The 14,758-nt window shown below is 44.2% G+C and overlaps 2 protein-coding genes across 2 annotated transcripts in view; both read left to right on the top strand.

Moving 5' to 3' along the window:
* The first annotated feature begins 294 nt into the window (after positions 1–294).
* Positions 295–9,199, top strand: LOC108930182 (dynein intermediate chain 2, axonemal-like). The gene is made up of 13 exons (XM_018745302.2): positions 295–323; positions 1,770–1,957; positions 3,366–3,527; positions 3,817–3,950; positions 4,263–4,405; positions 4,790–4,903; positions 5,972–6,111; positions 6,243–6,365; positions 6,460–6,683; positions 7,129–7,264; positions 7,532–7,678; positions 8,014–8,235; positions 9,167–9,199. Exons 2-13 carry the CDS (start codon positions 1,775–1,777, stop codon positions 9,197–9,199), a joined length of 1,761 nt encoding a protein of 586 aa, XP_018600818.2. The 5' UTR covers positions 295–323; positions 1,770–1,774.
* Positions 9,200–12,732: 3,533 nt separating this feature from the next.
* Positions 12,733–14,758, top strand: part of kif19 (kinesin family member 19) — a 42,744-nt gene continuing 40,718 nt past the window's right edge. The window contains exon 1 of the mRNA XM_029255360.1: positions 12,733–13,294. Coding sequence (XP_029111193.1) covers positions 13,256–13,294 — 39 coding nt within the window. The 5' untranslated portion in view covers positions 12,733–13,255. The remainder of the gene's footprint in view (positions 13,295–14,758) is intronic.

The following is a 14,758-nucleotide window of genomic DNA, read 5'->3' as shown; positions in this document are numbered from 1 at the left end:
CAGAACAAAGAAATAAAGAAGAGAGTTTACTACAGACTATCTTAATATAGTGCTTTTATAGAGCTATAAGTATACCTACTGTCCACGGAGGAAAGGAACAAAAACTCCCAAATGAAAATCGAGGGAGAAAAAACCTGGGGATCCAAGGGCCAGTGGCTGCCCACCCCTCTTGGCTATTATAGATTAAATAACAATTCTAAGACAGTTTAATAAGTAAGTAAGTAATAATGGGATTGTTGCTCTATGGTAGCTTGACTTCCCAGTCCAGCAAAGTACATCTCGTCCATCATCGCAGTTGGTCGTCATCTTCATTCGGAATTGGGGTGCGTGCGTGACCGCCGGCCTGCCTCCTCAGGTCTTATTATAGAGAGACAATGCCCAACAAAAATAGTTAGTAATTTGTAGCTTAAACAAGTAAATTTAATATGTTTTGGTATAGAGGTGGGAAAAACCAAAGTGGAATTACAAAGTGGAATTACATTTTGAGGCGGAATGCCTGAGTAAACGTGTAAGACTTTAGTCTGGATTTGAAGAGTGAAACAGACGGGGCATTTCTGACAGTAACTGGTAGAGCATTCCACAGTTTAGGTGCTCTATAACTAAAGGCGCGACCTCCTACTGAGGTCTTGTTGATCACAGGTACTTTAAGGTAACACGCATCCAATGAACGAAGATATTGTTCTGAGATATAAGAATCAATAATCTATAACAAAGGTAAGCCGGCACAATGCCATGTACTGCCTTATAGGTCAAAGGCAGGATTTTATAATCAACTCTAGATGTGACCGGGAGCCAATGCAGTGATTTAAATTCCGGTGTTACATGGCCGTACTTCCTAGTTCTAGTAACAATTCTTGCAGCCACATTTTGTGCCAACTGTAGCCTGGATACAATGGTATCTGACCTTTTTGTTATTGTGAACTTTCAATCTGAAAAGTGTGACTGTCTTTCTACTCACTTGGGCTCCTTTGGTGAGTTTTCCGTATTTGGTTCAATCTGATTGTCTGCGTTTGCACTCCACAGTCTGGTTTTTCCAAGGGAATGAGTCATTTTCTTGTCCACTTACACTGGGCCGTAGTCATAGAGGATGGAGTTGGAGATGACAATGTCACTCAAAGTGATTGTCCAAAAACATCTTGTAGACTGTGCCAAAGAAGGCAATAGTCAACAACCTCTGTTGTCCTCCATGAAAACCACATGACTAGACAAAGCAGAATGAACAAGGAGAAATTTCTGGAAGATGCGACTCTCAGATTGGAAGGCACTAAACACCATACTGAGGAAGAACCTGGGATCATTCCAAGTCCTGCTGCTATTGATGACATGGCTGGATTAAAGCTTCTTGGAGGACCAGCTAATGATATTGTCATGCAGGAAAAGAACATCTCAAGCAGTACGGACATGATCCATATCATGGAATGTCTGATCCAAGAGAGAGTTAAGACAGTAAATAGTTAAATTAACATGTTGAAGATTAACACCTTGGGATTACTCTGGATGCAACAAACAGGAATGGAGATGAATTCATTGTGCAAAAGAATACAGTGGACTTTGTGGTCACCATGAGTCAACATAGACTCTACGGTACTCAACAGCAAATAATCATGTATTTGTGCGGTTTTTCAGCACAAACTGGCTGTTCGTCTAAGAACAAAGCCATCTTGGTCATCTCATCCCCAAGGGGACTTGTTGGAAAATCACTTACATGCTGCATTCTTGAACCCTGCGAAATGAACCTTCTCTCTCTTCTCTGTCCCTCGTCCACCCAGGCACCATGGAGATCGTGTACGAGTATGTGAAGAAGCGCTCAGAGTTTGGCCGTCCGTGTAACTTCTCTGATCGGCCAGCAGATCTGCACTTGGACATCCAGCCTGATGCAGAGCTGGCAGCCTGCTTTTTCGCGCTGGACTCGCGTGATGTAGGCATGCAGTGTGCAGCAGACATGTCTGAGCACGAGGTGGGTGTGCCAAACGGGTTTGTTCTCAGTTGGGTGTTTTATCACAGCAAGATCAATTGTTTCCGGTTAATCAAACTCAGCCCCTCGGTTATTCTTCGGTGTGCTCAGAGGCATCACAGCAAGCATTCCTTGGCCAATTTATTTATCCATTTACAGTTGTGAGAAAAGGTTTGTGAACTCTTTGGAATGACCTGGATTTCTGCATGAATAAAATGAGGTCTGATCTTCATCTAAGTCATAATAATAAAAAAATATCTTAACAAACACACACAGACTGACACATCTTTAATACTTACAGTCAATGATGGAAAAAGTACATAAAAAAACTTTTATATTTAGTAACTCCTGGAACCTTCTTTATTGGCAATAACCCCAGTCAGACACTTTCGGTAGCTGCTGATCAGACGTGTGCACCAGTATAGAATGGCCGGCCATCGAGTAATTGTACCGTTTGACCAAATGAGGCTCCGTGCTCAAGGGGTCCCCTCATCACAGTTGCCACCTCCAGCCTCAAGAAATAAGGAACACTCTCTAGAAGAGGTTGGGGGTGGGCAGCCTTTCACAACCCCAGAAATCCTTGCTTGTAATGAGAGAGCTACTGAATTTAACATTTTTTTTAAAGCTCTCTGTCTATTCGAGTGCTGTGAAACCTATGTAAGGTTAGACCTGCTCCAGGATAGGGTCAACAGCCTTGTAATATAATCCATAAAATGTGATACAGCGAAAACCTTTGAAATTTTGTAAGCAAGAGAGATTTCTTTATATAGTTTTAGCATGTTTTATGTGAAAATATAAGCTAAGAAACAGACACACGCAGTCTGAAACCGCTAGTCCCGAGTGGAGTCACGGCAAACCGGAGCCTAACCCAGCAATACGGCTCAAGGCTGGAGGAGGAGGGGATACACCCAGGATGGAATGCCAGTCCATTGCAAGCCACCCCAAGCGGGACTCGAACCCCAGACCCACCAGAGAGCAGGACCCAACTAAGCCTGCTGCGCCACCATGCCCCCCCCAGCTAAGAAATAGCTATTTTATTTTTAATACAATGTAATGGCATCCCCTCCCCCTCCGGCCTTACGCCCTGAGTTGCCGGGTAGGCTCCGGTTCCCCGCGACCCTGTATGGGACAAGCGGTTCAGAAAATGTGTGTGTGTGTGTGTGTGTAATGGCATAAACTTCTGATACCTAATTTGAAATAATCTGAAGTGCTGGGGGCACCAAAAAAATGGTCCAAATTCGGTCATGCAGCTTCTAAGGCCAGCCTTTGAATTTAGGAGGTATTTTGGCCCGTTCCCCAGTACTAAATTGGTTAAAACTTGGTCAAGTTGGTTAAGGATCATTAATCAGTAGTCTTTTTTTAATTGACAAAGATATTTTTTAAGCACATTGTGGTTCTCGATACTCTCCAGGTGAACACAGAACGTATTGAGTCAGAGTCACGCGGGATAAACCATGTGGAGGGGGGCTGGCCGAACAACGTGAACCCTCAGGAAATAGAGCACACGATGCGCTTCCGGAAGAAGGTGGAGAAGGATGAAAACTACATCAAAGCCATCCTAAAGTTGGGCACTGTGAGTACGCAAGAGTGCTTTTGAGACCAAAACAAAGGTGACAGCCTATTATCCAGGTGTAGTGAAATGCCTTTTAATGGTGTTAACTGGATTTGTGTCAAAGACCTGAACATTTCATACACAGCCGCTGAAAACAAGACATGACATTCTGGATTCCATGTATTTCTTTGGATATTTCACTATCAAATTTAAGCAGCAGTTAAATGGTGAGGTGACAGATGTGATGAAGTAACTGTAATAATCATTCGCCTGTTGTACTGTACATGCTCTTGCCACCTTGTGCGTGCAGCAAATGGAATATTCCATCAAGCAGAACAACACCATTGACATATATGAGGAGTATTTTGAGGAAGAACAGGTGGAGGAGGAGGAGATGACGGATGCCAAGGAGCAGCCAGCTGCCAAGACCATCAATGTGTTCAGGTGAACTTGCTTGTACAGGACTTTCTGTCTTTATCTAAACATGGAGTCATGGAAATCAGATTACATGGCTTGAACTTCTACACACCACTGCAGATTAATACATCTTGAAGCAGCTGGGTTCAAGAACTTTGGTCAGAGGTCCAGCAACAGCTTTGGATCAGTGTTGCCTACAAGATGACCCTCCATCAACCTTCTTAACCAATAGATCCTCTGCCACTTAATCTTAGCCCAGTTTGGTGGAGCTTCAAAACCTTTGTCTGATCCTGGGTGGGGCCTTTCTAATCTAAATAAGAGTTCCTCCTTTGTTTGTAGAGATCCCAATGAGGTGAAGCGCACAGCCAGCAGTCTCTCTTGGCACCCTGATGGCAACCATAAGCTAGCCGTGGGCTACTCCTGCCTGGAATTCCAACGAGCAGCAAAGGGCATGAGTTTTGATTCCTACATATGGGATATCGGTAATATTCAGGACCTTCCTTAATTTTCCTTTACGTATAAATTTTGACTCATTACTATTAATTTGTATGGATGAGTGACCCATTGTAAGTAGTGTATCTAGCAGTGTAAGTCACCTTGGTGAATAAGGTGTGTGGGCTAGTAACACTATATAATATCTGTTGTAAGTTGCTTTGGAGAAAAGCGTCTGCTAAGTGAATAAATGTAAATTTGATTAGCAATTTTTTTATCTTTTTTTTTTTTTTACATACGGACATTTCTTAAGGATTCAGAAGTTCTTCCCTCTTGAGATTCCACACCTTGGGATACAGTTCTGTTCTTTACCCATTGCAGCACCTACTATTGTCCTGTATTTGCCGTTTTACTCTCCATCACACGCCTTACAGAGAATCGCAACCAGCCAGAGTTGACCCTGAAGCCGGTGTCTCCCCTCGTGAGCCTGGAGTACAACCCTAAGGACTCCCACATCCTGCTAGGTGGCAGCTACAACGGCCAGATAGGTGAGGACCCTCAGTGTTTCGATCTGGTTCTCCTTCCATCCATCACTGTCCAGTTTCATCCAAAAAATTCCAGACAAAAGCATCAGAGCTTTGCTGAATGCATTTGATGCCGAGCTCCAAGAAGGAACAGGTGTCATCTGTCTGAAAAGGAAACACAGTCATCACACTGATTCACAGACATTCAAAGAAACTAAATATTCTCATGCCCTGTAGTTCTTGTAATTCATCAGAAAAAATCATTTCAGATTTAGGCTCTTATTTTACCTTTAATGCAGGGGTTCTTAAACTATTAACCATAGGCTCCTTGGGGGTCTGCAGATGGGCTTTGGGTGTCTGTGACACGCAGGCTGCTTTCAGAATAGCACTAAATATAAGTTAAAAATGAAATTATTACTATGATATCAGTATGACATAATTTTCTGTGAACATAATCAGTTTTCAATGCAATTAAGTGCAGTGTTTAACCCAGAATTTATCTGGGGAAATTTTTCAGTTCAATGCACTTCCAGTTTTGAGTGCTTTCATCCGCTTCTGTGGCCCAGAAAAGTTTAAAAACCTCTGCTTTAATGGTATTATATAAGGTTATATATGTATGGTTTCTCATGGCAGCAGGTACCACATTGGTTAAAAACATGAACTAGAATCCAAAGTGGTTCTTAATTCAAGTCCTGGAAGCGCACTTGTGTTTTCTCTCATGCAGGACACTTGTCCTGGGGATTTTTTTGAAAAATAACCTTTGCTATTTTATTTAAGTTCTTTGTCGCTCATAATTAAAATCTGTTTTTCTTTCCCCACATGTCAACAATTAATGTACTGTGCATACTGAAGAAATTACACTTTCGCTAACATAAAATTTACACTAGACATCCATTTATTAACTTGCCTAGTGTATAAAATGGACACTGCTTTGGATGAAATCCTTGGATAAAAGTAAAATAGTAAAAATATACAATACATTTCTCAATCACTAATACTGTTGTGTCTGTAATTGTTATCCTTAAAAGCTACAAGGGTCATTTGGATTTAACTATGGCGGCCACTAAGTGTGTTGCTCCTTCTTCCAATCAGCCTACTGGGACACCCGTAAGGGGGGTCAGCCTGTGGAGATGTCAGCCATTGAGCACAGCCACAGAGACCCCGTGTACAAGGTGATATGGTTGCAGTCCAAGACTGGTACAGATGCCTTCTCCACCTCCACTGACGGACAGGTGAGCTCAATGTGTGCGTAAAGAGACACCAGTGGACTTCATTTCCCATCGGGTCCTTAGACTGTCTGCCATGATCATGGAGGTCCTTACGTTACCTAAACATAGTGTGGTCTTTTTCAATCTCTGTGTAGGTGCTGTGGTGGGATATCCGAAACATGAAAGAGCCTACGGAGAGGCTGGTGCTGGATCCCAGCAAGAAGGAAAACCTAGAAAATGCCCTGACAGCTGTCTCTCTGGAGTTTGAGACCACAATGGTGAGACCATACTCACTGTCTTCAAACTGTGAGATGGAATCTCGCTGCTTTCTCTCTCACTGACCTCTGTCTCTCATTCCTCTCTCTCACCCAGCCCACAAAATTCATGGTTGGGACAGAGCAGGGACTGGTGGTTGCCTGTAACCGCAAAGCCAAGACCCCTGCAGAGAAAATTGTCTGCACCTACAGTGGCCATCGTGGCCCTATCTACGCCCTGCAGAGGAACCCTTTCTTCCCCAAGTATTTCCTGACTGTAGCGGATTGGACGGCACGCATCTGGTCCGAGGACATTAGAGAGTCGTCCATCATGTCGACTACGTAAGAAACTACATTATGTGGACAAAATGAAAAACCTATTATTTGGATTAAGTGAAATGCTGTAAGGCTGAGGAACTGTGAACCCTATAGAAATGTGCCATTCTCATCTCAGCAATACTGTATGAGTTCCACCTGTATCCAGGAGGGGCTTCCTTGGCTAGATTGTTTAACATTTCTTGGTTTTGTATTTATTGTTGGCTATTATATATTTTATACCATGAATTCAGCTGGAAATTCTACCGATACAATTCCAGATAAGTACCCTGTTCAAAGTTACAGCAGAAGCGTTCTTCCTGGGACATTGGGCATCTTCGTTGCTCTCATGTTTCCTGCTTTCACATTACTTGACTTTCCCTGGAAACATGACTCAGGTCGACACTTTGGTGACTCCACCAGCTAGATGTGTTATGCAGGCAACGGTAAACATCTGTTCCACTGGCTGCAGGTTTGACATGGCCTACCTGATGGATGGCTGCTGGAGTCCCGTTAGACCCTCAGTTTTCTTCACAGTTAAGATGGACGGAACGGTGGATGTATGGGACTTTCTCTTCAAGCAGAACAATCCCACACTCAGTCTGAAAGTGGGTACTCTTCTAACTGAGCCATTGGAAAAATACAGTCGGATTAGTCCACAGCTAAGACAAATTTGTTATTTATCTTCAAGTCAAACAATATTAACAATATTAAGAGGAATATTGAGAGCAAATGTGGAAGAGAGCACATAAATGTATGCAAAGCGATTTTAAACATGCGAGTCTTAAGCCCGGATTCAAAGGTAGTTCTGACATTCTAACTGTGTTCCTGTGTGTACTGGGAGTTCATCTGTTTCTCCTGTGCATTGTTGGTAGGTTTGTGATGAAGCCCTGTGCAGTGTGCGGGTCCAGAGCAATGGGCGGTTGTTGGCCTGTGGCTCCCAGCTGGGCACAGCCACTCTGCTGGAGATCTCCCCAGGCCTGTATACCATGCAACGCAATGAGAGGGCCCTGGCCAATGAGGTGAGGTTGCCTGGCAATCCTGTGTAGCTTTCAGGGCAGTAAGGGATGCAAGGGTGGACCCAGAGCACTACAAGAGTTTAAACTTGGAGTGTTTCTGTTGGGGTACAACTCTATTTTTTCTTTTAGGATTAAATCGTCCACTTTTTCCACCAGTCCTGTTCCTTAATCTCCTGGCCACCTGGTACCCTTGTAAACCCACTGTAACAGTATGTGTGTTTTGAGTAAAAAACTTTTTTATCAGATGGGTGGATTGAATGGTACTGATAGGATTGACAGGCCAGACCAGTGGAAAGCTCAGCCCAAGATTGCTCATGTCCACATCTCTCCTACCCCAGATGTTTGAGCGAGAGACCAGGCGGGAAAAGATCCTGGAGGCGCGGCTCCGGGAAATACGACTGAAAGAGCGCAGCCGTTTAGAGCAGGTCAAGGAAGAAGAAGTCCAAGATGCTGAAGGGGAGGAGAGCCCAGAGGAGCTGATTGCCCGTGCCGAAAAGGAGTTCTTCCAGATTGTGGAGGCTGAGATCATGAAATGGAAGAAAGAAGTAGAGAAAGAAAAGGTTTGTAGCAAGATAGACAGACTAATCCATGCTGTAAATTCAGTTTTATTGCCAGAAGGCTGGTCCATTTGTGAGTCCCCATTTGACACCAGGATACAAGGCTGGAACAAAATTCTCCCTTAGGCTGGGTTGGAAATGGTCAAGTTGCACTAGTCCATGAGGTTTAGTTAAAATCCAGCAGTTTCTATTGGCCCTATTGAAAGGAGCAAAATGAGATATTGAGGCTTAAGGCCAAGATTGATCTACAGTTGTCACTGGTCCATTGATAACTATTAAAATCAGCTGGATTCTATACGTCCCACTGAGATGGACTAAGTTTGGCCAGATTCTGTAAGGTTGTCAGGTGCCTAAAGCATTCTTTCAACAAGAGGTGGGATATTTGTACAAACCCCAGGCTTAAAACCAAACACAACTTGCAACTGGGCTAGATGAGTAGTTGTCTCCTGCATCAGAAGAAATGCTTCTGAGATGTCAAAATGTGCCATCTGTTTTTGAGAGGGGTGATAATTATGTTCAGTGCTGTGAGAGGTTCACTTCAAACTGAGCTCTGCTGGTTGGAAGACAAATAGTCACTTGCCATGGTCCAGTGGTTTTGTGAGATAAGGACTCGGGATTCTATATATAGCCCTCCATATGGGTTGGGAAAAGCATTTGATGAATCTGAAAATCAATACCCTCTGTCTCTGCAAGATTGCACCATTTTTCCAAGGAGTTTCACACACAATCGTGGTAGATTAAGGTTTTAATAGAGGCATTGAAATAGCGGCATTGCCTTTTACGGTTTCCATTAGCGACCTTTAGGTTTTTAAAAATATACCGGTGACGTCTTGAACGGCTACTGGTTTAAGAGTGCTATATGAGGCGTGACGCGCCGCTCTGTAAAGTCACCTCAGTGGTAGCAATTGTTCAGCTGTCTTTGTTCTGTTTTTAGGAGAAGAAAGTCTCTGAGCAGAAAAAGTGCTGAGAACAGCAGCCAATGCCATGTGATGCCTTCAGGAGATACAGAAGCAGGAGTAAAACTTTTTATTTTTTTAACCAAAGATTAGATCCATGAGTCATAAGCAGCCAGTAAATGGGGACGGCGCTGCTTGTGAAACACATGGAAGTCATGTCAAACTAATCTTGCACGTCTTTCAGATCTCATCCAAAGATGAGTACCGTGTTTTGTCTCTTTGCCTCTGATTCGTCACACTTTAATTTTTTTCAGTCGTTTTTTTAATGCCAAGAATTTTGTGCATCAGAACCCTGCATAACCAGTGAGCTATAAGTGAAGCACTTGATGAAAAATAGAGGAAAAAACAGCAAAGCATCCAGGTGTGGAGAGTACTGTACAATGCTGGTTCTAATTCGAACAGCACGATCACTGCTTTAGTGTGAGAATAATGAATAAATACAGAAAATGTATTGCCCCTTCTAAAAGAAAATTAATTTGTGACACTTTTTTTTTTTTTTTACGGTTTGCCTTTAGAGGTATACCAACAATATCAATTTTTTTCTCTGTGACGTATCTCATTCTTGTCTTTTGTAGGAATAATCCTACAAGTTTTTGAGCCAGAACATAACTATCCATCCATTTCCACTTATCGGATACAGGGTGGCCATGGGCTGCAGCCTGTCATGGGAAATTGTCTCATGGATGCTGCACCACTCCATCATATAACAATTACAGTTAATCAGTGTCAGAAAAATAAAAATCATTCAGATTTGCGCAACTTCTACATTCTCCCTCTTCCTTGGGGGAGAGACTGATTAAACATACTTGGAATAACTTCTTTATTGGTTGTGTTCACAGCATTTTTTATTGTTCTTTGTGTGATGTCAGAGATTCACAAAGGGAAACTGTCCAGGTTTATACTGAGAACAAGTGTTGCGCATGGAGAGAAAGGTGAAGCCGCGATGTCACGTGGACGTGAGCCTCGACTGCAATGAAACAAAGCTTTAAAGACATGGTAACTGTAGGAGTTGAAGGACGATGAACCACGAAGACTTGAAGGACAATGAAGGAACCTTCAGGATAAAGTGTTGTAAAATGAGGAGGCATGGGAAGCACAAAGTAAACGAGTTAAACCAAGGGCACCACAAACTCATCAGGCAGCTAGAGAGGATCACAATCACAGATCAAGACCCCACAGTCAATCACCGTCTGTCTCGCTATTTGAAAGACTGGTGTGTTGGTGTACTGGTGCCTGTGGCCTTGTTTCTTGTGAGGACCCCTGCTAGCGAGCTGGGGAACTGAAAGAAACCAAGGTGATCTGTTCACTTTCTCTGCAGTGTCTTCATGTTTTAGAATTTTTACATTTGCGTGATTTTGAAGGAAGCGGGTGGACAAGTCGACATGCCCTAGAAATAAACAAACTGCTTATTTAAAGTGAGAACATTATTGGCAGTTGAACTTGTAGTAAAGGAAGGGATTTACCCCAAATGTAGACACACACATTTTCAGAACCGCTTATCCCCTACGGGGTCGCGGAGCCTATCCAGTAAGACAGGGTGTAAGGCCGGAGGGGGAAGGGGACACACCAAGGACGGGACGCCAGTCTGCTGCAAGGCACCCCAAGCGGGACTCAAACCCCAGACCCACCGGAGAGCAGGACTATGGTCCAACCCATTGCGCCACTGCACCCCCCAAATGTAGATGTTACAGTTTAAATATACAAAACCTGACAGAAAATCCTAGCATTTTAAAGGGTCTATTTGCCCAAGAAATAGCAACCAACTTAAGATAAAAACAACTCAATCGTTACATATTCCATCACTGTCCATAATGAGCCGTGATTAAAGATTAGCAAAAGCCAGGTGTTTCCAACCGATTCTTCGCCACTGTGGTTCACAGGCTAAATAAAGCGTAATATTTAATCATCAGAATTTGTCACCAGCCTCTTGCTATTTATTATATTTCCGCTCAGGGTGCCCTACCCTGCTCCAGGAAGCTCCCTACTTAAACAAGGTAACCCGTTACCGATGAGAGCAAATAAAATCAGGTGTTGGATTCAGTAATCTATATGTTACCTTTAAAAAGCCTGGCCATTCTGTGGGAAATTAATGAGTGGCTATAAAAATCCCCACTGGCTCTAATTACACTGAGGTTCTGTCACTAGATGTTTCTAGATGTGTGCTTGATTGCACCCATTAAGCTGATAAATGGTAATGATAACATCGTCATCGCCCACAAGATCAATAAAAGGCCTATTCTTACATCACATTTACCCTGTTGGCGGGGAAATGATGTACTCTGATGGTGGTTCCAGCTGGTACCTGCGAGATGAATTTAGAGGTCAGGCTGTAGCACGGACCTCGGTTAAGGTGGCCGCAGCAGATGTTCTTTCCACATGCTTAAAATTGTCAGACTGGGATGTAAAACACAGTAAATTGGCTTTTAGCCACACGCTGAAAGCAGCCAATGGAGGCACTACAATCCACATCTTCCGCAGAGATTTTTATTCCCCATATGTCTCATTTTTAGAAGACATTTTTTTGGGGGGATGAAATGTGGACACCGATTGTTCAGTAGAGGACTGACGTCGCTGAGGTTTCATAGACGTGGGAACGAGAGCCTTGTTCAGGACGTGTCCAGCTTGACCGTATCACGTTACGGTAACGGGCGGTTTTCCCCTTGAGCGCAACGTAGCGGAAGCAAAGAACTACTTTTGCAATGTGGGTGAAGTTCTTAAATGGTCACGTGGCGACTGAGGGGTATGAGCTCCGTTTGCTACTTCGGCACGGCAAATGATTTCGCACGGAGATAATGTGAAGCGCCAAGAGGGGTTCAGGTGAAGGGTGTTTACCAGCTCCATTGAAGGCTCATGGCTATACCTGCTGATCAGGTTGTGCCAGCTATCAGGATACCGAAAATGAGCCCGAGCAGATTACAGCTCTCACGTGTGTCCACTGTTCGGAGTGCGCTTGAGCACCTTGTTTTCCCACACTATACACCTCCTGCACGTATTAACCTTCAGGTTGTGTTCTCGTCAATTTTGGCCAGTTTACGAGTCTCATCTTTCAAAAATATGGCTCCTTTCATCCGATTGTCATAAGGCTCCAGGACATCCTCCACAATGGACGCCTGAACACGTAAAAGTGATCATCACCGGTTCATGTGCATTTTATTTATATTTTGCACATCTGCTGTGTGTGGTCAGATGTGGCTGATGGGGAAGAGTCAGATATGTGTTTGTGTGAGAACTCCTGAATCTGGCAAGTGATGTCATTTCTGGTAAATGAGGTCTCTTGACCATAGATTCCAGGAACTGGAGTAGAACTTGCTATGATGACCAAGCTTAGGCGATCCAACATGTATTACTGCTTCATATCCCACTGATGGGGACAGGAACACAGCCCAGGGGTTAGGACCCGCTGTGTGCTCATGGGGATTTGAGGACCCCCCCCACAAAGCGAGGAGAGACGGAGCTCTCTGCGCCTCTTGTGTCTCCTGCCGCCAGCAGAGGGCGAAGGCGAACACCTGAGCATCAGGCCGAGCTGGAGGAGGGAGAAGCTCTCCGGCGCAAAAGCACTGCCCCCGATCTCCAAGGGCAGCCTGGGAGCGTCCGGGACACCAGCCGCAAAGGGAAGGGGGGGGGGAGAGCTCGCGAAGAGCGCTCTGCGGGCTTCCTGGAGCGGGGTTCGAGCCGGGGACCGTGCGCGCTCGCATCGCATCGCGTCGCGTCGCGTCGCATCGAATCGCCGCGGGATCCTGGAGCGACCTGCGCGGGATGCTGATGGAGACCTTGTAGCGATCCGTCAAGGACAGGCTGGACGAGGCTCCTGCTGCTGCGCGCGCGCACACACACACACACACACACACACACACACACGCACACACATACACACATACACACACACGCACCAGCGGGTGTGCCGGCTCTGCTCGTGCGGCGGTGCGCGCGGACGCCGGACTCCGCGGTCACGGGCCTCCCGCAGGTGTTGGGCACGGGACGTCAGATGGGCGCGCGCTCGCTCCCAGGTGGAGAACGGTGACCCCCCACGTAGAGCAGTGTAGCCGCAACTCGCGAGAGAAGCAGGGATGAAGGACACGGCGGAGCCCAAAGACCACCAGCTCACGGTGAGTGTTTTTTTTTTTTTTTTTTTCAGAAATTATTTTTAATTTATATCTATCTATAGATATATCTATCTATTTATGTTTTGATGAATTTCCTTGCTGTCAGTCACCCGAACCCGTGTCACACAGCGCGGCTGCGGTGGAGCGCGAATAATGAATTATCATGTCATCGAAATTATAACCCTTATATTTCATCTGCAATATGATGTAGTCCAAGATATGAATTTATGATTTTTTTTTTTTCCATTTAGCAAGTTTTCTATTTGCTTTAACCCAGTTTTTTTATGAAGTTCAGTAGCCCGTTAAATAAATCTTCTAATTTATTATATTATAAATCTTGGGTAACTTCCTTTAGAATATTCTATCTATCTATCTATCTATCTATCTATCTATCTATCTATCTATCTCACTTGCGACATCAGCAATGTTTGAAATATCTTATTCTGTTTCACCATGGTTAAACATGGTAAACTAGGGCACTGTCCTTCACTGTAGAACTTGGTGTTTGGCACGTTTATTTAGGCTACCTGTACTGTGAGTGTCACCTAAGATGCTTTTTGGCGGCGAGAGCTGCAAATAAAAACAGTGCAATAGGTAGTAAGTAATCTGAACAGCTCATATCTCACGTTCACCTGTTCGGTGGTTTGCGCTTTCGACCAGCAGGCCGTTGGTGTTACGCCTGTTGCGGAACTGGATGAGTAGTTGTGCAGGAACATGCGCTCAGACGTGTGTTAGTGTTAAGTAATCACATGTTTGTCTGAAACAGATTGTCTCATGTGTACTTCACTTCGTTGCTCTTTAATAATCAGACTGAATTTGAGATTAACTGGTGAATTTAAATTTGCATCCATTATATCTTCATTATGGAATTTATATCGGCCTCCGTTAACCCTTTCGATTACAGCCCTTCGTCGCTGACTCGTTTTGACTCTGAAATGACAAAATATTTATTTTACAAGCTGAGGATTTTTCACGTGTTCTGTATAAGAGAGGTTTGTCGTAACGGGGAGTGAAAGCTGTCGTGATGCTCTTGTGCCGCGGTAGGTGTTTTGGAGGCCCAATATTTCCTGAAGTCTTTGATTCTTTCCCAAAATTGTGACCGTATTTTCCTAGTCAGGACTGCTGTGGAATAGGCTCTGCAAAGCAGCTTCTACTTTGGCCTTCTAGGAAAACTGAAGGAGGTCTGCTGATGTCTTCAGATCCACAATCTCCATCCCAGATATGTCCCTCTTTTTCTTTGGACCATTGCTGTCATCATGGTGTTTTCTTGGAGAACCTAAAGGTCCTCTTTCTAGGAAGTTCTTGAACTCCTCTCTGTCAGGCCTTCGGGAGAACTTCCAGTCCCACCACATGCGTCTAGTCCAGTTTTTGAGTTCTCGGCAGGTTCCAAAATAGGTCAGGCAAAACTGGATCCTTAAGTGAGAACTTATTTAGAATCTTCTTCACGGCAGCAGCGTCTAAGCCTCT

This window comes from Scleropages formosus, chromosome 1 (genome assembly GCF_900964775.1).
Source record: "Scleropages formosus chromosome 1, fSclFor1.1, whole genome shotgun sequence".
NCBI classification, from domain to species: Eukaryota; Metazoa; Chordata; class Actinopteri; order Osteoglossiformes; family Osteoglossidae; genus Scleropages; species Scleropages formosus.
This window is presented reverse-complemented; position numbering and strand designations above follow the sequence as displayed.